General features: G+C 41.9%; 1 protein-coding gene across 1 annotated transcript in view; it reads left to right on the top strand.

Moving 5' to 3' along the window:
- The window catches only part of ATG2A (autophagy related 2A), a 2,189,461-nt gene that overhangs the window by 864,967 nt on the left and 1,298,974 nt on the right, over nt 1-25,520 (top strand). Inside the window, exons 21-22 of the mRNA XM_069207806.1 lie at nt 2,362-2,512; nt 19,483-19,676. Of these exons, the coding sequence (XP_069063907.1) occupies nt 2,362-2,512; nt 19,483-19,676 (345 nt within the window). The remainder of the gene's footprint in view (nt 1-2,361; nt 2,513-19,482; nt 19,677-25,520) is intronic.

Here is a 25,520-nt window from a genome sequence, read left to right as displayed (position 1 = left end):
CAGAGGAAATTCTTTGTTCTGCCTTCCTGGGACTGGGCTGTTGCAAGGCCTATCTCCCACATAGGTTAACACGGGGATTGCCTTGAAATAATGTTTAAGGGTAATTTCCCTTTGGGAGCAGATAGAGATCTGGAGTTTGGGATCTGTGAACTCACAATTTACAATTGAATACATCTTTTGGTGAAGTTGTTTTTTGAATTGTAAGTTAGAAAATGCCACTTTTAGAAAGTGGGCATTTTCTTACCTAACCATTCTGTGCGTCTGCCTAGCTGTGGAATACACGTCTAGGTCAGGATGACAGTTGGGCTGTTTGTGTGACTGTCTAGAGTGAATTCACAAAGGGAGATGAAGTGTGCCCTGCATATCCTGATGGGTCTTCCTGGGTAGAGTGGTGGGAAGAGCTGACACTTGCACCTGAATAGGGATGTGCGTGTCCTTACACAAAGCGGTCTCCAACCCCCTGGAATGTGTCTGAGGCCAGGGCAGGAAAGGCAGCATCTTGTGCACTACAAAGACTTTAATTAGTCTTTAAAGACAAAGAATTAGTATAAGTATTGGACCTCTGAGACCACAACTTTAGAATCCTTCTGGACTGAAGACATTCTGCCAGGAAGAAGAACTAAGCTAAATGCTGTAGGAAGGACTTCCACTCTGCCTGTTGTTTTGCTGTGCTATCCTGCTGCTTCTGTCTTGGGAGTGAAAGGACTGGACTTTGCTTTCTACATCCTGCTTCCAAAGGTTCTCTACGAACTTGACTGACCTTGCTTTCTGTTAGAAGTCTCAGGGTCATCAAAGACTTCATCTGCCAGCACTTGGGCTTTCTTGTAAGAGTCCTGGCTCGCCAAGTGGTGCCAAATCTGGTTCCTGGGCCCTTGGGAATGACATCGACTCCAAAGCGACTTCAGAAACGGCGTCACTATTTGACTCCAACGCTGCATGCACCGGAGCTGTGGTACCTGCTGAGTGCACCTCCAAACTCCCGCCACAGCATGAGTCCTGAGTGTCGTGTCACCGACATCTGTGACACTCTACTCGTGGTGTGATCACAACACCGTGAAACTGATGCCTCGTGTCTTGACATGCTGGATTGATCGACCCCACCGGTTCATAAGGAATCGGCGCCTCGCCACTGACGCAGCATCACCTCCCCTGCAACTGTAAGGAACCAACGCCTCACATCCCCTGCCTAGCAGTAAGGAACCAATACCTCACTTCCCCGGCAGGAGTAAAGAACTACTGCTGGACCGGCTCCAGTGATGCCTCATCTCCCCAAATCTGTGCAACGTCTTTGTTTCCTAGTTTTCCAAGGTGCTGTACTTAGGGTCCGTGCGACTCTGTGACTTGCCCGCACTCCCTCGCAAGTGGCGTTGGACTGTTGGGAACAACACCGTCAAGACACCAAGCTAGCCCCAGATTGGAGCTATTGTGTTTCAAAAAAATATTATTGAGATTTAATCTTTAAAACATTGTATCTTTGCTTGTGTATGTTGGATTTGTGTCATTTTGGTCTTGTTTAATTCAGATAAATATTGGCTGTTGTTCTGAACGGGTGTGGAGTACTTTTGTGGTGTTTTCAGTGTATTTGTGTGTGTGTGTGTACACACATTCGCACATACTTTACGCATTGCCTCTGAGATAAGCCAAGCTACCAAGGGGGTGAGCAAGGGTTATCTTAGCTGTGTGGCTCCCTTACTCTGACTAGAGTGAGGGTCCCTACTTGGACAGGGTGCAAACCACTGCCAACTAGAGACCCTATTTCTAACATTATGCTACAGAAACATAGGTTCGACTTAGGCATGTAAAAGTAGCTATTCCTAATAAAGTATCACAGATGTGGGGAATGATATACAAAGGAACTTACGTGAAATTGTAACTGAGGGTTTTCCAAAATGTCATGCATGCATTTACTACACTTCTCTGAGCATCTAACTGACACCTAAAGGAACTTTGTGTAGATGGTGTAGTAATTGTAATGATCCAGAATGTGGCTTGGGTTGTATGAGAATATTTGTTTCATGGAAAAGAAGTGTGAAAAATGTGTATTTTTCATAACCACATAAGTTAATGCAAAACATACTGGATGGAATTCAAGAAAATTTAATATTAGCATGTCTTTGTGAATCGTCTGCATAATTTAAGCATTCATCTGGTTGAAATGCCTTAGTAACAAACATTTGAAAATTGCTCCCCTATGCATGATTTAGTTTTCGACTTGGTTTGGGACACTGTCTTCCATCTAGTGCTAGAAGTGCCTTTCTGTCTATCCCTTTGCCCTTCTCCTTTATGTTCTACTTTCCTATGTGTTTGTTTACTGCTACAGTCATAGTTTGCTTTACTTAGGTCTGATCTTTTTTTCTCTAGGGCGAGGGGAGTAAGAAGATGGAAGGATACCATGGAGAACTTGTATTGGACATAGAAAATGGCACAATCTTCAGCGTCTCTAAGTACAAGGGCCAGAGGGATCTTGGCTATTTCTGCCTAGAATCTGACAAAATTGCACTGTATCACAAAGGTACTGTATGTAGCCTGCACTTCAGTGATTGCTGTTAACTAGATTGCCTTCTAGTCCCCTCCCCCCACACTTCCTGGAAAGCACGTCCACTTTTTCGTCAAACAAATAATTGTTACTGAATCACTGTCCTAGGGAAACACAAAAGTGATGGATGGAATCCTTGCACAAGTTTCAGTCACTAACAGTACCTCAGGCCACAGTCCATTCCAGTGTTTTTCTCCCACTTTGCTATGTACAACAGAGAACAGGAATATGGAAATTGGCTTTGATCATGGTCCAGTAGTACCTGTCAAGCCTTAACTGCCAAGCCAGGTCCCCTATAAATGGGAACATAAACCACATCAGACAGGTTTAGGCCTAGCTAGTGCTCAACACTGAGATATAGTTTGATGCCTGTGGCACAACAATCATGATTCTAACAAGTTATACAAGTTTGATTTTGGAGCACACTACGGAGACCTCACTATAATCTGCTTATGAAACAAATAAGGCTGTCAATTCCTGGCAAATACCTTCAAGTTAAACCCCATGATTAATATGGACTTCATGTTTGCCCTCCTTCACATCAGAAAACTGTGTCATCGTCCTCCTTTTAGCAACTGGCATTCAAAATATGACATTGGACTATTGCACATAATGATGTTCTCTGTTAGAAGAGAGTGGGACGGTTATCAGTATCAGTCATCAAATCTACCTTGTGGCAATAGACTTCACACTCCCCATGAATGGGAGTTCGATCAGACGAGACACAGCTACGTTTCTGAGATTTGGGGTCATCCTTGCACATACCTGTTTGTGACCAGTTCCTACTCCAAATATCAGTCAGTTGCCGCTTATTCGTGTGCCAACGCTCTCTGAATTTATACATGGTTTGTGTAGTGGAAACCCATCCAAAAGACAGTGGAGCACGCTACAATGTTGAAAGCAGAGAAAGAATCAAAAAGTGATTCCAGGTGAAGGTGCTGAATTCTGAAGGGAGAAGGTGGGCTACTAACTGCTCTGCAGTGTAGTGTTATTTAAATAGATGTGTCTTTATCTCTTCCATAAATTGAAGAAGGGTAGGGCAGTCCTAATGGAAACGGTGGATGTTGTTCCAGATCCTGCATTCATAAATGTAGAAGGCCTGCTGCCTGTTTTTTATAATCTTGCACTTCTCTGTCTCTGGTCGGATGATGTTCATGCTGCATGTATGCTGCAAACCACCAGATATGGTGAGCTTGTCAGCCAGATAGGAAAGGGGTCCAGCAATGATGGCTTCTGTGGATGCTGAAGCTGGTCTTCAAGGTGGTACTGATCAGCAAAGAGAGCCAGTGGAGTTCTTCTAGGGTGAGGAGATGTGGTCATATTTCTGAAGAAAGGAGAATGCCTTTAAAAGATGTCATTGTAGAGCTAAGAAACCACAGAACAAGGTATTGCCACCAACAAGGTGCAAGACTATGAGGGTTTGAACAGCAGTTTTGAAGTTTCTTTCTGGAAGGAATGTTTCCCTTTCTTCCGTAGAGAGAACTTAGCATCTTCCTCTGTTTTTCATGGCAATGTGTTCTTGGGGTCTGATGTCACTGTCCAAGTTGTATTTAAGCGACTTAAATTTAGCTAAAAGTTGGGCTTTGAATCTATCCTGGTTCATGTTCTTGAGTCAAGTTTGGTCTAGTTGTTGATTGTTTGTAGCGAATAAGAGGGATTTGATTTTGGTGATGTGCAATTCTGGGTAGATGTGTTACATCCTGATCTGATAAGATGTAGTGCATGCGGTGCTTGAGGTGTAGGAAGTCTTGAGCAGAGAAAACCTTTACTTTTATACAGGGTTGTGTGCACCTGCAGTTATCAGTGAGTAAAGTTTGAACTAATTTCAGATAGTGGCTGAAGATAACTGATAAAAGGTAGGACCTTACGGGACTATACACCTGATGGGGATATTATGGGATATGGAGAAGCCTATGTGATCAAACCTTTGTTAGTTGGAGAGTTGGAAAGAGAACCAGGTGAGCACATTGGTTATTATCTTTTTCAAAACCTTTCGGTGTGGATGATTATGGAATGGTCAACTATGTCGAAGTCAGCTGATTGTCTCAGTGGTATAAAGGAGGATGGGCTCATCATTATCTGTGACCAGGAGAGTGCCCATGATCTCTGAGGTAGCTGTTTCTGTTTTGTAGCTTGAGCTGTAGGCATATTGGAAGCAGTGCAGTACATGGCATTGATGTGATCTTGCAGATAAAAGGTAGGTGAGCAATGGACCAGTATTTAGCGAGGCCACAAGGGTTTAGTGTGGTGTTTTTTAACGAGAGGGAGAATTTTGCTTGTCTAGTTTTTGAGAAGGTGCCTTGAGTGAGCAAAGAGTTGACAGTGTTGACTGAAGGTGAGAGGCCTTGTGTTGACAGGTCTTCAATTAAGGGTGAGGGTAAGGCATCATTTTCATAGGAGGTGTCTGTGAAGGAGTTCACGATGTTAGTGACGTTTACAAGAGACAGGCTTTTAAAGGTTGACCATTGTGGGATGTAGGACATGGGAGGGGGAGGGAGGGTGTTTATAGCACAGACTCAACCTGAAGGTATTGGAACACCTTACATGAGCTGATGAGCACCTGTTAGATCACAAAAGGAATTTTTTTTTTTAAGCCTGGGGATATTAAGTGGTTTACCCAGAATCACAGGATGTTTCTTTTAGGTCAGTAGCTATAAATAAACTGCCCAGGGGCCATGCCACTCTCGGGTCATATAAGAACATTGTACGTGAGGCACACAAACCAGACAGCCACACAGTGCTGTGTTTACCAACAAATGGATCTTAGAAATATTACAATAATAGTAAAGTAGACAAGCTAATAAAACAATAGGCAGAAAACCTGTTCTTGCCTTTACTTATTGTTTTTTGCTTTTGTTGTGGTGTTTCCTGTAAAGTTTCCTGATATTCTCTGAATAAAAGAGTGTTTTGCAAAGATTATCTTCCCTATTGGGGTATTATATATTATTCAGCGACTCGACAAGCCCAGTGAGCTCACAAGATGGTAATTCCTGACATTTTACATACACACACACTCACACTTACGTGCAATGACGTGGCCAGCACTGTCTGCGTTATAGAGTTGTTTTTCTTCAGCCTCACTGCACAGCATCCTCTCTGCCGTGCAGCATGGCTAAAACACATTCTCAAAGCCAATATCTGTCGAATAGATGAGACCCATTGGCTTTGCCAATGTTTGTATAGTTCACTGTTCCCACTAGTGATGTTGGTGCAGTTTTTGGTTATACTCCAGTAGTTGCTTGGCTTCTGCCCAATTTGTCATATAGTTTAAGGACATAAAGCCTGTATTTTAAAAAAAATGTTTTCCCTACAATTTTCTTTCCCTGAAGTATATTTTGCCCATTCCGCTGCTATGGAAACATAATAGACCATCAGATATGTCTTATCGACTTTACCTTGCGTCCTGTACAGCTTTAAAGGTAATTTACATTACTATAGTGACAGATCTTGAGGCAGCACAGCACAGTGCGGCTCTGCATTTAATATAACTTTATGATTTTTTTACCCAGCTTAAGACCTTAAATGTTTACTTGATACATATCAAACCAGCTAAAGGTTCTAGATATAACATTTATTAGTTCAGGATGCTATAATATTATTTATATTACACATCCATGTTTGTGCTGCTTTCATCATTCTGTGAAAACATTACGTTTTTATTGTTTTCCCCTTTATTTGTTCCCTGACTGCACACTCCAAGACAAAAATGGTAAAAACGTATTATTTTTTTTTTTTACCCATAGTGAAACCTGAATGGAACCCCCTAATTTTTCCAGTGCCCCCAAATTCACTTGGATTTGTAACGGAGCCATGTGACTCAGCAAATATGGCATTTAGTTTTTGGGGTTGACCAATTTAAGCAACAAGAAAATTATGTTCTCATATTAATTTATTTCTTTGTGAATGCCTTTTTTCACCAGCACTGAAAGAAAGAAATAATTGTGTGTTACCCATTAATTTTTTATTTGCCTAGAAAAGCTACATATCCAGCAAATAATTCAGGCCTGTGAATTACGAACAGTAATTCAAGCGAAGACCTATTTTCTATGAAATACAAGATTTTAAACACTGGCAATCAGTCAAAGACAAGACAAGATGAGTGTGTGTGTGTATGTATATATATATATATATATATATATATATATATATATATATATATATATTTATTCGATGGCATGTGTAGCTGCAGATACACATGCTATGCATTATTCCGCCATTTAGTGTTGGGCTCGGAGTGTTACAAGTTGTTTTTCTTCAAAGTCTTTTCGGAGTCACAGGATCGAGTGACTCCTCCTCTCGGTCATACAGCGCATGGGCATTGATTCCGTTGTTAGATTGTTTTCTTTCCGCTGTCTGGTTCGGACGTGTTTCCCCTCGCTCTGAGATTTCGAATCAGAAACTTTAGAAAACTCCCTTACTCGTATTGTTTCAATCGCGTTTCCACCTAGCCTCCAACCGTTACTACCGTCAAACTAAACTTCTGGGCGTTTGTGCCCGACTTGGGCCTGTTCGGGCCTACCACGTCGAAGCCTGATGGATCGGACTCCATTTCGATTTTGTCCCTGATGCCATGCGAACTTTCCATACACAGACCAACACGTTGTATGTCCTCTGTCTCTCCCGATCACAGAGAAGAGGTTTGAGAGGCCTGTCAATCATTTCGATCCAAGAAGATCCTACGTGATCGGAGAGCCAGAAGACTGGAAATGGCGTCAAAGAGTACGGAACATCCCGACACCATGGAGGAAGAACAGGCGCAGACACCGGTTTCCATCAGAGACACCAACTCCGAACAAGAATCGGAAGAAGATAGGCCTATTACTGCTGGTCAGCACGTGAGTAAGTTTGCCCTACGCCCACTTATAAAAAGTCCTCGAAGGCCTTGGGTACACCACTGCTAGAGAGCCATAGTTCAACCTGAAAAAAGACTCTCTGCGATCGACCTTCTGGTTCGGCGACGAAAAAGGCCACTCCTCCGTCAGTATCGGAGTTGAGTAAGTCCATCAAAAGTTTAACTTCCGACTTGAGCAAGCGTCCTCACTCCTTGGAGTCGAAGCCTCGACGCCCTGCTTTGGAGCAGAAAAGCAAGAACTTTCGAGCCATCTTAAACAGAGCTCAAAATCACTGGATGAACAGTCTTATTGACCTTCTGATCATGTTTCTGAGGACACTGAGATCCAACCTATCCTTGACATCATGAATGAAAGACAATCAAGGATTCACATCCGTAAAGAGACCTCTACCTCCTCTACAGACCAAGAGAAATGTGGCCTTTCAAGAACATTTAGACACTGCTCCACCACCAGCAATGATTTATAAACAGAAGGAGAAACCATTACCTATCCATATTTCTCCCCCTCATTCACCACAACTTTCTTTTTTGCCACCACCCACTAGCCCACCAACTTTGCCTTCACCAACTCATTCACAATATTCTCATGGTGATACGGTTGATCCTTGGGATCTCTATGATCCAGATTCTGTTCCTGACAATGACCCAGACTTCTACTCTTCTAAGCCTTCTCCACCAGAAGACACTACTGCATACACGCAGGTTATTTCCAAGGCAGAAGCGTACCATGGGCTGCTTATGCACACTGAACCCTAAGAAGAGGATTTTCTCTTTAACACATCATCCTCCACGCACTCAAAATATCAATGCCTCCCAATGCTACCTGGCATGATTAAACATGCGGATCAAATATTCAGTGAATCAGTCAAAGCTAGGGTTATAACACCATGCATTGATTAAAAAAAGAAAAAATACAAAGCTTCTCCTACAGACCCTGATTATATTACCCACCAAGTTCCTCCAGACTCAGAGGTAGTGAGTGCTGCTAGAAAGAGGGCTAATTAGACAGTCAGGGGATCCTCCTCCCCCTGACAAGGAGAGTAGAAAATTCAATGCTGCTGGCAAGAGGATAGCAACACAGGCTGCCAACCAATGGTGATTTGCAAACTCGCAAGCCTTGCTAGCAAGGTATGATAGAGGCCACTGGGACGAGATGCAGGAACTCCTACAACACCTCCGAAAGGAACACCAAAAAAAGGCACAACAGATTGTGAAAGAGGGTCAGGCCATAAGCAACAATCAAATACGTCTGCCCTTGATGCTTCAGATACGACAGTTAGAAGCGTGAGTACTGCCATCACTACAGGGAGTGCAGAATTATTAGGCAAGTTGTATTTTTGAGGATTAATTTTATTATTGAACAACAACCATGTTCTCAATGAACCCAAAAAACTCATTAATATCAAAGCTGAATATTTTTGGAAGTAGTTTTTAGTTTGTTTTTAGTTTTAGCTATGTTAGGGGGATATCTGTGTGTGCAGGTGACTATTACTGTGCATAATTATTAGGCAACTTAACAAAAAACAAATATATACCCATTTCAATTATTTATTATTACCAGTGAAACCAATATAACATCTCAACATTCACAAATATACATTTCTGACATTCAAAAACAAAACAAAAACAAATCAGTGACCAATATAGCCACCTTTCTTTGCAAGGACACTCAAAAGCCTGCCATCCATGGATTCTGTCAGTGTTTTGATCTGTTCACCATCAACATTGCGTGCAGCAGCAACTACAGCCTCCCAGACACTGTTCAGAGAGGTGTACTGTTTTCCCTCCTTGTAAATCTCACATTTGATGATGGACCACAGGTTCTCAATGGGGTTCAGATCAGGTGAACAAGGAGGCCATGTCATTAGATTTCCTTCTTTTATACCCTTTCTTGCCAGCCACGCTGTGGAGTACTTGGACGCGTGTGATGGAGCATTGCCCTGCATGAAAATCATGTTTTTCTTGAAGGATGCAGACTTCTTCCTGTACCACTGCTTGAAGAAGGTGTCTTCCAGGAACTGGCAGTAGGACTGGGAGTTGAGCTTGACTCCATCCTCAACCCGAAAAGGCCCCACAAGCTCATCTTTGATGATACCAGCCCAAACCAGTACTCCACCTCCACCTTGCTGGCGTCTGAGTCGGACTGGAGCTCTCTGCCCTTTACCAATCCAGCCACGGGCCCATCCATCTGGCCCATCAAGACTCACTCTCATTTCATCAGTCCATAAAACCTTAGAAAAATCAGTCTTGAGATATTTCTTGGCCCAGTCTTGACGTTTCAGCTTGTGTGTCTTGTTCAGTGGTGGTCGTCTTTCAGCCTTTCTTACCTTGGCCATGTCTCTGAGTATTGCACACCTTATGCTTTTGGGCACTCCAGTGATGTTGCAGCTCTGAAATATGGCCAAACTGGTGGCAAGTGGCATCGTGGCAGCTGCACGCTTGACTTTTCTCAGTTCATGGGCAGTTATTTTGCGCCTTGGTTTTTCCACACGCTTCTTTCGACCCTGTTGACTATTTTGAATGAAACGCTTGATTGTTCGATGATCACGCTTCAGAAGCTTTGCAATTTTAAGAGTGCTGCATCCCTCTGCAAGATATCTCACTATTTTTGACTTTTCTGAGCCTGTCAAGTCCTTCTTTTGACCCATTTTGCCAAAGGAAAGGAAGTTGCCTAATAATTATGCACACCTGATATAGGGTGTTGATGTCATTAGACCACACCCCTTCTCATTACTGAGATGCACATCACCTAATATGCTTAATTGGTAGTAGGCTTTCGAGCCTATACAGCTTGGAGTAAGACAACATGCATAAAGAGGATGATGTGGTCAAAATACTCATTTGCCTAATAATTCTGCACTCCCTGTATATGCAGACACCCATGGCTACGTTCCTCTGGTTTCAAACCAGAACTACAGCAGGCAGTGCTGAATATGCCTTTTAATAAAAAGAACCTTTTTGGCCCTGAAGTAGACACAGCCTTAGAAAAACTGAGAAGACTCAGACACTGCTAAAGCAATGGGAGCCTTATACACCACACCATAGAGGCTCCTTTCGCAGACAACAATTTAGAGGAGGATTCAAGCCACAGTCCACAGAGGTTTCTACCTCCCAAGCAAAACCAGAGCAACAGCAGTATCAGAGAGGGGGATTTAGAGGGTCTTATTGAGGCCAATACTTTAGAGCCAGAGGCAAGTTCTAGGCTTCAAAACAAGCCACTACTCTATCTAAACAGTGACTTATTTACCATCCCTCAACCCCACACATCTCCTGTGGGGTGCTGACTGCAGCAATTCCACTCCCATTGGCAAAATATCACCACAGACTAAAGGGTATTGTCAATTAGCCGCAATGGCTATTTCCTAGAATTGATTTCTACCCCTCCAAACATTCCTCCACGTTACCACGTGCTGTCCCCAGAACACAATGTTCTATTACAGCAAGAAATACAATCGCTACTACTAAAACAGACAATAGAACTGGTCCCACATTCTCAACAAGGAACATGATTATACTCGTTATACTTCCTCACTCCCAAAAAGGATGGCACTCTCAGGCCCATTCTAGACCTCAGATCCCTAAATCTATAGATCCTGTCAGAACCCTTTCACACGGTAACTCTACAGGACGGCATTCCACTACTACAAAAACAGGATTACATGACTGCATTAGACCGCAAAGATGCGTATTTCCATATACCCATCCATCCAGCTCACAGAAAATACCTAAGGTTTGTGATAGCAGGAAAACAATATCAATTCAAAGATGTACCATTCGGCATAACAACAGCTCCAAGGGTATTCATAAAATGTCTAGCAGTAGTAGCAGCCTACCTAAGAAGGCAACACATAACTGTCTTTCTATATCTAGACGATTGGCTAATAAAATCAAGTAATTTTATACAATGCCAACAACACACTCAATACGTAAGAGACCCTACATACACTAGGGTTCACACTCAACTACCAAAAAATCCAATCTTTAGCCAGCATAGGTGCAACCTTACCTAGGTGCTATTTTAAATACGCAAAGGGCCTTAGCCTATCCAAATACACGAAGGATACAAGCGTTCCAAAATCTCAGCCAAATCAACAATACACTGTAAGATTTATCATGAAACTATTAGGAATGATGGCATCATGCATGGCAATAGTACCGCATGCAAGACTACAACAGTGCCTTTCACAGCAATGGTCTCAAGCGCAGGGCCAATTGCAAGATCTAGTGATTTGCGACCGCATCATGCTTTAGTAATATATTTATTAAAAGTGATTGTTTAAATATAATACCTAGAAACACTCCTGCTCTGGTAGCAATGCTATTAGTGAACTAAGAGGCAAGTCATGGATCACGTGTCTCCTTTATGTGGGCTAGATTATTCTTATACATGGATCAAACAGTTAGTCTATTTAATCAAACAAAGAAATTTTTGTACAGCAGATATTTGAAGGTACACTCGTGTGAATGAAACAAAAGGCGACTGTAAACTAAAATATTTGCCTGGGATCACACAGTTTGAGACCCGTTTATGGGTCAAGTACGTTACAGTTCTGTTCCAGAATATTCAAGTTACTCAACCTGCAAGTCTAATAAAAAATTTATGATTTTTCTAGGTATATATATATATATATATATATATATATATATATATATATATATATATTTGTAAAACAAATTGGTCAGTTGTTTGAGTGGCGCACTCATCTGCTGGTGACGAAGGAGACCATCCTTGTAATTATGTATTCCAATAAAAAGATTCACCACACTCCGCAAAGTCCGGTTTTGCAGTCTTTATCATTAGTTACACAGTGGCTGATAATAAAGACTGCAAAATTGGACTTTGTGGAGTGTGGTGAATCTTTTTATTAGAATACACATATCTATATATGTGGTCGCCAGTAGGTAGTTATACTTGGGACCTAGTTTCCATTGAAAAAGCGTTTTTTGACTTGCCTATATCTTTGGCACCGTTTGACGAATCTTGCTGTGTATGGGAAGTTTGGGGGTGATCTGTCAAGCGGGGGCTGAGAAAAAGGGAGGGGTCAAAAAAAGTTATTTTCCTATTTTAATTCCCATAGGGTTTTGAACACAACTACAGCCTGAACTGCTGGACTGAATTACACCAAATTTGGTAGAACTGTAGCTTTTGTTCCAGAAAGAAGCCTTTGCTATTTGGTGTATATCCGTTCAGTAGTTATTGAAATATTAAAAGAAAACCAAATTTGTATATCTGGAGGGGTGAAGGCTTTGCGAATACTCCTGATTCTGTGCAGAGATTGATTGTCTGTCAACACTTCAACCAGGAAATGTTTGCAGCCATGAAGCAGAGTCTCAAAAAAAAATAAAAAAACAGGGCCAACAAAGACTTCACCCCTTCAGGAAAGCCACGTTGGAAAATTGTCACAACGCCTGCAGAAATCGCCACAACGCCTTTCTCCCTGCTGGAAAATCGCCCCACCACCGACCGGAACGAGGGAGCACTGGACCCGAAACTGGAAATCGACACTGCACCTGCCTCACGGCTGAAATTTCGATGCATTGCCTACCGGATAGACACAGCGCCTGCTCCTTCTGCCAGCATGTCAAGGATTTTCAGTGCATTATCCCTGGACGTCAAAATATCACTGCATCGCAGTAAGGAACCAAGGCTGCACTCCTAAAATTCGACACATCACCTTGCAGTTTGGAAAGAAACGAGGCATTGTCTGTGCCGCACAGGAAAATCAGACGCAACACCTTATTTTTCCACGCATCTCTCCTCTTCGGCCTGGTACGTCGTTATTTTTAACACATCCCAGGTACTGTGTGATACAAAGATACAACCATTGACCCCTAAGGATTGACACTGTCTTAAACCTTTTATAAGTGATATTTCAAGTTGTGCTTATTGGATTTTAGTTGTTTTTATCTTATTTTATTCAGATAAATATTATCTGTTTTTTTCTAAACCTGTGTGGTGTCGTTTTTTGGAGTTTCCGCTGTTACTGTATGAGTTATTGCACAAATACTTTACACTTTGCCTTCTAAGTTAAGCCTGCCTGCCCTGTGCCAAACTACAGAGGGTGAGCAAATAATAATTTGTGTTGTGTTGCGACTTACCCTGACTAGGATTGTGGTCCCTACATAGACAAGGGTGTATACCTCTGCCAACTAGAGACCTCATTTCTAACATAACCTATTACTAATTCTTCATGTACTTTGCGAATAGACATGCTACAAGGCTGAAAAAGTAGACGCTGAAGAAAGCTATTCTCTACTATTTGTAATTGTGACACAGTTGTATACCCCCATACCTAACAGCCATAATAGGCTAAGCAAGACACTTAGCTTGATAAATTTTAAGCAACACGGCAACATTTGTGTGCCCTAGTCTGGCAGTAAAATCAAAAACTGAGACTGTGCTTCTTGAAAAGGCGTTTCTTCTGTTGTTGACCAAAGGGGCCCAATTAACAGAGGAATCCAAGAGGATTCCCGGATAATGGAAAGTCTTCACTTTACCCAGCTTGTTATCCTGAGTACAGGGGTATCTGCTCTTAGTGTTTTTGAGTAACTTACCATGATATTAGATTTAACCCAGTTGGTGTTAAGATTGAGGCTGCCCATAAAGTCCACAAAGGTTTTCCAAGAGTCATTGTAGGCACAGGGCAGTTCTGGAGATCAGTATAGCATTGTCATTATAGAGTAGAACCGTTACTGCCTGACAGTTAACCAAAGGTAGACATCACCCAGTCTTAATAAGGACCTTGTCCATGTTGTTAACATACAGCGTAAATAAAAATGGAGCTAAAATACAGCCCAGTCTATCAACTCTTTTCAGAGCAAACTTTGAGCACTCTCCCTTGGGCCCATAGGAAACGGCGGCTGTAAAGTCTATGTATAAGTTGTGCAAAACGGCAATAAAAGATTTATCAATTCCCCATACCCTGTCAAAGGCTGAGCTCCGGTCCATGGAGCCCAAATGAAGTGAGCCTGCCTTGGCCTTAGTGTATTCACAGATAGGAAGACAGAGATTCAAGCATTGGTGCACCATCCTCTTTCCAGGTTGGAAACCATATTGAACGTCGATAAGAACTTGGTGGTCACTGACCCACTCAGTCGGTGTGTTCATTAGCAATCTCCTCACTACCTTACCCGTGGATTCAAGAGACGTGGTTATTTTTACAACCCTTTTAAAGATTGGTACAATAATAGAAGTGGACCATGATGATGGAATTTGGTGTCTGATGTCAGTATTAATATAGAGCGAAGTCAGCGGCGCCCAAGGGTCAACATTGGACTTAAATAAGTCAAGTGGGTCATTATCTGAGATATTGGGGCTTTATTTTTGGGCATCTCTAAAATGGCATCCCTGACCTCTTCTGAGCTACATGTGATGGTACACCAAAGTGATGAGATGTGCTGAAAGTGGGATGTTGTGGTTGACATGGCTTACTAGGTCGCAAACAAAAATTGACTACGGCTTTAGCAAGACATGCAATGTTAACAGCCCAGCATCTGTCCAAACAAATTCCAGCTTAGTATAAATATATTTTACAACCTTGGTATACTCTGCCCAGCTTCCCTGTACTCCAGTCTGTTTGCTTAATCAAGATTGTATTTTCTGGTATACAGCAGAACTGCTGGACATGCGTATTGCTTCTTTCCTAATTTCTTTTAATTTGTGTGGTTTTCTGGTGTTTGTGCTCATCCCCCTTTACTCTGAAATCTTCAACATCTAATTGAACAACAGCAGCAGTGGGACAGCTCTGAAATCAAGGAGACCAACTTGTGATGTACTTGAGGAGCAGTTTTGTTTCTGCAGTAGCTATGCTTATAAATGAGCACTTTTATTGGTATATCGCAACTGTCATGCTGTTTGTTCCTGTCTTTGTACAACAGCGGAGGAAAGCATTGTATTTCTTCCAAATGGGTGATACTCCTGGCTTGCCCTGTGTAGTCTTATTTTCTACTTAGCTGTGCTGGGCAGTCTGTCTTCCTTTTCCTGTGCTGGTTCTGTCTTCCTCTAGCACATCACATTGGAGTCCAAAACCTGCACCCACCTAAACCTGAGGTCAGCATGGTATTTCAAAAAATGGGGACCAGCATCTCTATCTGCCTGTGTAACAGGTGTTCAGTCCACAGTGAGCTCTCACCAGTTCATTCTCACCCAAGACTTTTGTACCACATTACTTTTAATGTAAAGTCTGCTTGAGTACCATGCTTCCTAGTGATGTACTCCGAGGGGGAAGGGTTCTCCCTCACAGAGGAAAGAGATTTAACAAGACAGGGCCTTGCCATAGTGGCTGCAAAGATGATTCAGCGTCCTTGCATTTCAATAGAGCAAAATGATGGGCTCTGTTACTTTGGGTGAGATGGGGCAATCTGACCATATAGTTTATGGGTCTGGAGCAGTACCAAATAACACTGGACATTTAGGTGATGGGCTCAGGCCACCTTGCCTCAACCACTTTAAGAAATTTACCGATTCTTCAGCAGATCATAGGAAAGTCACCGGATAATGCTTGATAACATCGTCAAATGGTCAGATTTAAAACTTCTGGATATTATTGACCTCCATCAAATAATTTTTCTCTCAGATCGTCTCACGTGCTGATGGGTAAGTCTTTTCAACCTTACTTGAAAAATGGCCCAAACAAATCACACCTCTCGTACTTGACTTATAAGAGGTTTTCTGTCACAAGTCACTGTCTCATATTTGATAAAAAAACAATGTTGAAATGTTCCCTTTTGCAAAAAGACCAAAGCTCAAACCAAATGCTGTCCGCTGGCTGGCCTCTCTTCAGATTCCGATTTTGGCTTAAACTGCTCAAGAAGGAAGTAGCATCTTAATAATGTGTTTACATTTCTAATCATAACATATTAAGTTCATATAATTTAGACCTCAAAGCAAAATGCAATATAGAGGTGCCTTGCTTCAGATAGTAGATCATACCCTGCATGTGATGAATGATAGCTTATGCCCCTGTGCTACTGAGGTGGGCCTCACAGGCAGATCACTTGGTTTTTCACTCCATATTGGCAATGAGATTAGACATCAGTTGTGTGGTTTTAGGATGATTCAAACCTTTCCTCTCAAACAGGTCTTGATTTATGATCATCAAGGACACAGGCCTAGATCTTTCATTATGTACATGCAACTGCTGGATCCATGATAATCGCTGACTGTACTTCCACTCATCGGTATGACAATTACAACCCGTTCTATATGACGATTTTCAGCTTCAACAAGATCTTGAAACTGAAATCTTGAAAATGTAATCATTTATGGATAAGCTTGCATTCTGGATGGTCTTCTCCTCCTTACGCCAAACCTGGAAAAAATAGAATTACTCCAATTCCACGCATGCAACTCTTCTCACAAAATGCAAACCTATGTGAGAGACGTAACACTGCTTGATATTTCACCAGCTTTAGATCATTAAACTAAATCATTGGGTTTCACCACACATAAAGTCTACATATTTGTTCTTTATCATTTAAATACGCTAAAAAATGTGAGGATGTTCACAGAACAGTGCAATTTCAGAACTGTTGTATTGTTTTGTGGTGACATGGTAGTTTTCAACCAGTCACAAGACCCTAAGTGCTTAGTATTCCGTCAGTCATGGATAGACAACATTCAGTTTGGTAAGGATGACCTAAATCTTTTTAGGCCTTCTTAAAAACCCTTGTACACTGCAGCATGCCTGATAGTGAGGCAAAAAAATCATACACCTAACCTGCATTGGCTATATCTGGAAGCTCTTATCTTTAGCATGTGTTGTATCCTGCACAAAATCTTAAACTTTGCCCACCCACCTATAAGAACTCCTTATAGCTGGTGGTTCAAAAAGTAAAAGGAGCAATTTAGGTCTCTCCTTGGGCATTGCACAGACTAGGAAATGGAAGACATCCAATGATGGTTTTCTGTTATTTTGCACCAAGAATGTCAACAGTGTACTTGGAAAATATCTGGGTCATGTGTACAAAACGTATTACTTTTCCACGAAGAATTTAAAACCTGTCTCTTAACTTTCGACTTAACACCTCACACCATTATGTTCCCCAACCTACACTACCTTGCCTGTTCTTTGGAATCAGGACTTCTTGTTTAACCGTTCTCAAATGCCTTAAATTAGGTGTGCAATAAACTACAAAAATAATGTAAGTAAATACACCACACATAAAGAACAATGGAGTATCTCCTCCCAGCAGCTGTCAGTTCATCTTCCTTTGAATGTTGTCCACCATTTTGTCACCTTTATGCAGGTATTCAGAAGTGGACTCTACCTTAATAATACTCTTTCATTACGTTTTTGTTTTGTGGGCAGTTATAAATTACAAATATATTTGTTGTGAGCTTAATGTGAAAGCTATGTTGGCAAATCGAACTCTAGACTAGTAAAGCTTGGGAGTCAGTGCCAAGAAGGAGATCCACAGAGCCACTATGAGAATGACACTGCAAAAGCATGGTGTGGGCACATGGCACCTTTAGAATAGTCATGCAGTCTCGCACATGTGGGATGATTAACTCAGATCAGAGTATCTATCCTGCTTGAAAGCAGAACAGATTAGATGAATTTGTGATCACAGAGGTAGTTGATTAATTAAACTGGCATAGAGAAAAATGTTGACTGAAGGCGCTAGAACTTTTTTCCGTACTTACATGTCCTCTGGATGTCAGGGAAGACATTGGGGGAATAATTAAATTGGTAAGACTGTGCTGATGTTGTAGAACTGTCAGCAGCCTTTGATAAAGTTCTGCACTCTCTGCTCCTTCTTTGTTTGCAGACCATTGGACTTGGAGGCCTAGCGTTGAGATGGATGGATTCCTTTTTAGAGAATAGAGGTTAAGATGTTTGGACCCCTCCTTTTTCGTTGGGTACTAAACCCCTAACTTGTAGGGGTCCCACAAGGTTCTGCGCCTCACATTGTTCAACATATGCCAAACCCCTCTGGCACATCTGTTTGAATCCTTTGGAGCTGAGATAATCTCAAATGCTGACGATACTCAGCTGCTCTTCTCCTTTATAATACAGGTTAAGATATTGCTCTGGATCTTATCAGGCCTTGCCTGGCTGTAGTTTTCTCTTGGATGTGCCAGAATCAATACTGATGAGACCTGAGTTTTTTTCTTTGGTCTTGACTCACCTCCTGGCTGGTCCGCTAGTTGGCCTAAGGGACATACCCCTCTCCCCCACACCCCCCACCCAAACAAAAACCCTTGCCTCCTCAAACTGAAGTGATTAAGAACGTAAGTACAATAACCAGCTCTCTTTTCTGCCTCAATTGATTGCAGTGGTGGGGACCTTTTTGGTCTCCTCCACACATTAAAAACTTTTTTGTATTTTCTCTGTATCAGTCAGGAAAACTGTAATTCAGACCCTTGCTACTTCAAAACTGGATTATGCTAATGATTCGTATCTGGGTCTGCCAAACTATTTAATCAATAGGCTACAAGTGGTTCAAAGTGCAGCGCACAGTTGCTTCTAAATCTACCTTTGAGAAATCAGGTCTCTTTTTATCTCCACTCTTTTCACTGGCTTCCAGTGACAAAATGGATTATATTTAAATCACTAGTTCTTACCTTTAGAGCCTTACATCTGATAGGTCCCAGATACCTTCTATAACTCATTTCTGCTATCCTGCTAGGAAACTTTGTTCCTTCTCATATGGCTTTGTCAGTGGTACCAAGGATTTATAGCTCCAGGACAGGTGGTTACTCTTTCTCTTTCTGGGAGCCTTGTGTCTGGAATAAACTTCCCCTTGACCTCCGCCTTGCAAGGTCTGAACAGCTCTTTCAGAAGAAGTTAAAAACAGCGCATTTTGTTCAGACTTAACTTCCTACCTGTGAGGACTAGGATATTTCTTGGGGCATCTGTGTTCTTTACAAATAATGGTTCATCATCATCATTACATAGCTTAATAAGTTATTTTCCTATCCTTTGTGTTTCACTATTACAGCTTCCTACAGTAAATGTAACTATTTTGTATCAGAAAAGTCACTGACCTTGTTCGAGATGAAAACAGTAAGATTATTTTTAATGCAAAAAATGTTTAGTGGTTAACCTTGTTTTTTTTCTGCTCTGAAATCTTACATTATTGTTTTTTTCAGCTTCAGTTGAAGATTATTTCTTACTAGAAAAACTTGAGGTGCCAAATTTTTACCCTCCTGAACATTTAAACCCGATCATTTACTTCAGTGAAGATGGGGTAATGGCCAATTTGTCAAGTATGAGAAAAGACAAGAATCTGAGAATGCTCTCTACTGCCATCAAGATCAATCTGGACCTGAAAAAAAATGTCAAGGTATTCTTAATACTTTGCTTATCTATCATTAGCTTCGGTAAATTATTATTTAAGCCTGATTGCCCACACCTCATAGACAAAGTTTTTTCCTTTGCCAATGAAAAATGGTTTTCTGATAGAGACTTCTAGTTTCAGATTCCTTACCTAAGAATTTCCCTCAGGCATCAGACTGGATCTGGAGATTTGTCTTTGAGCAGTACCCTTGCGTGCCATCAGGTGGCGTCAATCGACTCTGTGTTTGTCGGTGGTGTCGTGGTCGCCATGATGACGTTGGGGTCATACATAGGAGCCTTATCGGCACAGTGACGTCAGTTCTTTTCTTTCAGAGCCACACGTTGCAAGCAATAGTGTAAGTCACACTAGAAGTCAAAACCCAACAACTATAAAGTAGAGCATTCCATATGAAGAAATTCTGAGATCAAAACGTAACTGTAGCATCAGGAAATCATATGAAACTGAAACAAAGAGAGTAATATTAGCTTCCTGATGAGAGGATTTCTGAAGCAAGTAATCAGGTAAGTACCGGTAGGAGCATAATGAAATGACAGGAGTGAATTGCTGACGAATAAGGAAAAAAGGAGAAATAACATACACAGATCGAGATCCAGAACACATTTTAATCAGGCAGCAAATGAAAACAGGAAATTGAGTAGAAATTGACAACTTTTTATGGCTGACAAAGATGCATGCCACAGTACTCAAGAATAACTTACAGCTCATGCTCATTGGGAATATATTAATGAAAAGTTACATACCTGGAGAAAACAGTTCAAGTTTATTATGAATTTTGATAGTTGTACGAGGTCCATAGTACATAACATGATACAACTCTTTAAAAAATAAAAAATGTAAAGATTTTAAAACTGTTAATTTCATGTAATAGAAAGAACAGTTGTCATGCTTCATTTACTGAGCAAACATTAAAACTACTTAAGAGTCTTTAAAAAAACAGCAACAAAGACAAGCAACCTAGGACAGGTAAAAGCTATATGGTTTAGGTCTTCAATAACGTTGTTGCATAGTTCACAGATTCTTTCTTCGATGGTGAGTTTTTCCTAAGCCCCAGTTACACATTTCAAGGGTAGAATATTCATTCTTATTAAGTGAAATAATTGGCAAACTCTATGTTCAACATTCCAGATCAGAAAAGGTTGGGGTATTTTTAAAGTATAGTAAGACACAAGTAAATGTATATATTTTTTTCCTTTTTTGAGCAGGCAGCAATGTCGAGGATCGTACTAATGCTGGACATCTGTTCTTTTAGTAGCCTTTTTAACGGCAGCATTGATATCTTCTAATGTATTCTTTTTTAAACGGAAACACCCTTAAGGCTTAAAGGAAGTTTTTGTAAAAAACAGACATTTCTCTTTTCCTGTCAAAATGTTTGCAGCACATTAACTTTCTTCATGTACAATCATCACGCTTAAGCAAGCGGTAACCCCAGTGAATCACTGCTACTAATGCCTGTAGGAAAGCTATTCAGATCAAGCTCCAACCTAAGCACCTGAACAGTGGCTAATATGTTCAAGTTGCAAAGTTTGTGTAAGATTTTACCCTCTATGAAGTTCCGGAAAGACCATTTTTTCTTTTTAATTCTACCCACAGCATATAGTAGGGTAGGAGGATTTTTAAAATAATAAACAGTCAATAAATGAACTAAGTGCCAACTAACTAGGAGGGGCTTTATAAAACGTTCTTAGCCATTATGATGGGAAATTGCCTTACTAGAAATATAATTTTTTTGATTTAATTTACTAGAAAATTCATTTATTGCTAAGAGTTGAATTTTACAGTTGCTAATGATTCATTCCCAACCTTCCCTTGAAACATGTTTTTCTTCCTATAACTGTTCCCATTAAAAATCAGAACTTTGCTTTTTGATGTATTTATTTTAGACAATGACTCTGTGTGTACTGTTGGAAACATATCAAACGTTTTTGCAAGCCCTTAGGAGTCGAATCGAAAAAAACAATATCTTCTGCATACAATAAGCAGGGAATCACATGATCTCCTATTTTTGCAGCATCACCATAACAAATATTTAAAGCCATGGGTAAGACAGATATGTAAAGCAATAACAACAGGGGTGTGCGGACACCCTGTTCAATGCATTGTGAGTAGGTATCCTAGTCAAAAGGCCTTGGTTACCCCCTAGTTTTTTTCCATAAAACTTGTCTGTTATATATTTTTAGTTATTAGATATAGCATAGCTATATTATCTAGTGTGCCACAATTTGTTTTCAAAATGGAGCTTGTCCTATGGAAATTATCTTTTCTTTTGGCCACCCAATCCTGTAGGTGTTCAAGAATAGTTTTTGTAAAAATCTTCCCAACTGAATCAAGTAAGGCTATCTGCCTATAGTTATTTGGGGAATTTCGCTGACCCTTTTTAAGGTCAAGCATGCAAGCGCTATGGCCTGTTGTAATCTCTCTGTGGGCTTTTAACCACGCCCAGTACTGCTATTCATTCTTTGTTGTGCTTTTCTTAAATGTTTCATTTTTATTGGTGCATTTTGTGAAATGTCCCTCCTTTGTGTTCTGAGGTCCCTCCCAGGTGATTTCACTAAGTGAACTTTTTTGTTGGCCATCACACTATGTCACGCTTTCTCCTGTTACAGCATGTGATGGCCCCTCCTCCGGTTACGGTTTGCCTTTCATCCCAGCCAAGATCCACGCAGGAAGCCAATAACATTTGCGCTCATGGCGGCCATGGCGCTTTGAATTGACTTGCTTATGTCAATTCTTTTACTTATCATTTTTAATTTATGTGGCAAGAAAAGTCCAGTTAGGAATTTACAATTCTAATACCTATAACTCAAGAAAACGTGAGACTCATTGCATTGCAAATGCTTGTTGTAGTGTGGGACAGCAATGCCTCCGGAACCAAGGTCCCGGAAGACTACCACAAGCATAACTAAAACTGAACAAAGGAGTTAAAAAGATGGACCAAAGAGAAGCCTCCCTTATTATGCAGATAGGGATTTTGTCTGGTCCCATAGCCCCCCAAAGATCCAGCACCTTGAATAAAACATTCAAATTCCTTTGAAGAGGGGGCCTGTAGGTGGAATTATTACCTGCTGAGCAGTAGAAAGTTAATAATACTACATCAGATAAACCAGAATTTGACATTTGTAATTCTGATATTATAATAATAAAGTTCCTTTATTTTATTGGGATTGGCACCAGTCTCACCTTATTGCCTCATCCTTCTGCAATAATCGTCCAAAATCTCTTTGTATCTATAGCTTTTTCATAGAGACTTCTAGCCGCAGATTACTTGCCTTAGAATATTCCCATGTGTCTTACTGGACCCGAAAGATTTTTTTATCACTACCCCTGAGTGCCTGTATGTACTGTCGTTCGACTCTGCGTCATTGTCGTCTGCGCCAGAAGTGATGTGCTGGGTACCCATATAGGAACCACGAAGGCTCACTGACATCAGTTCTTTCTTTTCGGTATAAGACAGTGCTGATCTGGTCAGTCACTTTTTAACTGATGTTTTTCAACATTATGTCAAACTGTTCTGAGAATTTTTCTCCTGGTGTGAGGTATGTCATCCAAGAAACCGGCTGGTTTCAAACCATCTGTAGCCTGTCACAGGCAGGTGTAGGTGACAGATCCTCACTTGTTGTTTGTGGTGGTTGGATCAGGACCATGACTCCCCACGGGCGCTGAAGGGGCCACTACTGGACCCACACAGACAAGTTCACCCTCAGCCCCAGTTGGGCAAAGACAGATCCCTTGCTGGAGCCAGTGAAGAGCTGCTGATGAGCCCAAGACCTTCCTCAGTGTGCGCTACAGTGCTACAGTGCTGACACCCAAGGTGCCACCTCATCATTATTTCAGACTCCAACACAAAAACCAATTCTTATTTGTTTCATTGGCCTGGAGAGGGAGAAGAATGGGAGGAGTCTATGGACCCATAGGGTTACCAGCTCCCAGATGAGGAACAGGACAAATGGTAAGAGAAACTGACAGAAGCCAGTGGGTTAGACACCTCACCAGACACTGGCCTGGTCTCTCCTCTTACCATGGCTACAGAGATAGAATCTTCTTTTGCAATGGTGGTGCATAGGGTGCCTCAGGACTTCAACCTTCGGTTGCCTACCATGGCATTCAAGACGAACATGTTGACAGAGGTGCATCAGCCAAGAGTCTCTCCTTCCGGGCCCCTATTCCTCTTCAATGAAGCCCGTACAGAAGCCCGTACAGACATCCTACTCCGGGCCTGGTCCTAGCCCTGCACAGGGGCTCCTGAGCATAAAACAATTGCCCGCTGTCATCATGCAGCTCCTGGGGATCCCAGATTCCTTCTCAGAACCTCACCCTGGAGAACTTGGTGGTACAAACCTCCACAGCTAGATTTACTACTTGTGGTTCCCTACTACTTCACCGATGGAGAATCCAAGAGGCTGGATAACTTTAGCTAGAGAAAGTTCTCTTCCACCAGCCTAACACTGCGTTCTGTGAACACTGCATGCCTATTGGATTATTTCCATACTATATGAGACTCCGTTTATGCCTCTGGTCTTGGAGGAGGCCCGAGCCTTAATTACCCAAGCTATTGCCGATGGGAGAGATGCAGCCAAGTTCACCATTAGGTGTGGGCTAGACATGACCAACTCACTGGCAGTGCAATTTCATCATTGGTGGTCTTGCCGCACCATGCCTGGCCAACAGTGACTGGCTCCTCTGCGGATGTACAGACTTCCCTTTTGGACATGCTCTTGCCTTGTTGGAGAGAAGGTGGATTCAGCACTGGAGAACTTTAGGGACAGCAGAGGTACAGCCAGGTCCTTGGGCTTGTATTTGGCCCCTCGCTAACCCCAATCCACCTTCTGCTCTTTTTGTGTCTGTTGAACGGGTCTTCAGCCACACCCCATTCCCTCCCAGCCACCAGAGCCAACAGGCTTCCTAGCGTTTTCGTGCCAGAGAACACTGGTCCCATAAACAACTTGGGACAGGTGGCCAGAGATTGGATCAGGACAACCACTCCTCCCCCAGCATCTGCTGCTTCCAAGCCTCTTTACTTTGCCCTCCAACCATCATGAGCACCCAGTGGGAGGCACGCTATGCCATCAGTTATCCCACTGACGGTCAGTGACATCAGATCATCCACTCCCTCCCCTTTATGACTACCCCGCCACTCATATTCAGAGGACCATACCTCCTTGCTGCGTCAAGAAGTGCAGGCGCTCTTGACCAAGGGAACCATAGAGAGGGTGCCTGCATCAGAAGTAAGTTGTGGTTGTTATTGCCTCTACTCTCTGGTGCCAAGAAAAGACAGAGGACTTTGTCCTGTTGTAGACTTGCCCCTTCTTAATCTCTAGAAAAAGAAGTTCAAAATGCTCATGCTCACCCAAGTTCTGTCTGTCATGGACCTGTGAGACTGGATGGTGGCGTTCGACTTACAGGACGCAATTTGCACATCCACTTTCTGCCTGCCCATAGAAGTTACCTATTGTTCACTGTGGACGAAGAGCAATTTCAGTTTGCCATGCTTCCCTTCGGCCTTTCCAGCGCCCCTCATGTGTTCACAAAATTGATGGTGGCGGTTGCAGTTCGTCTGCAGAGGTGGGGGTTCCACTCTTTCCCTATCTCAATATTTGGCAATTGAAGGCAGGCTCACCCCAGATAATCATCTCCCACATTGACTACGTCAAACCTGCGTTCTCTGGGGTTCACTATCAACATGCCAAAGTCACTTCGGACTCCCTCTCAGATGCTCCCTTTCGTCAAAGCCATTCTGGACCCAATGTAGTTTCAGGGCTATCCTCCCAAGCGGCAAGTCCAGGATACTCAGGCTATGATTTCGATGTTTCAGCCTCTATCCTGCATTGCAGT

The sequence above is a fragment of the Pleurodeles waltl genome, chromosome 9 (assembly GCF_031143425.1).
Source record: "Pleurodeles waltl isolate 20211129_DDA chromosome 9, aPleWal1.hap1.20221129, whole genome shotgun sequence".
Taxonomy (NCBI): domain Eukaryota; kingdom Metazoa; phylum Chordata; class Amphibia; order Caudata; family Salamandridae; genus Pleurodeles; species Pleurodeles waltl.
This window is presented reverse-complemented; position numbering and strand designations above follow the sequence as displayed.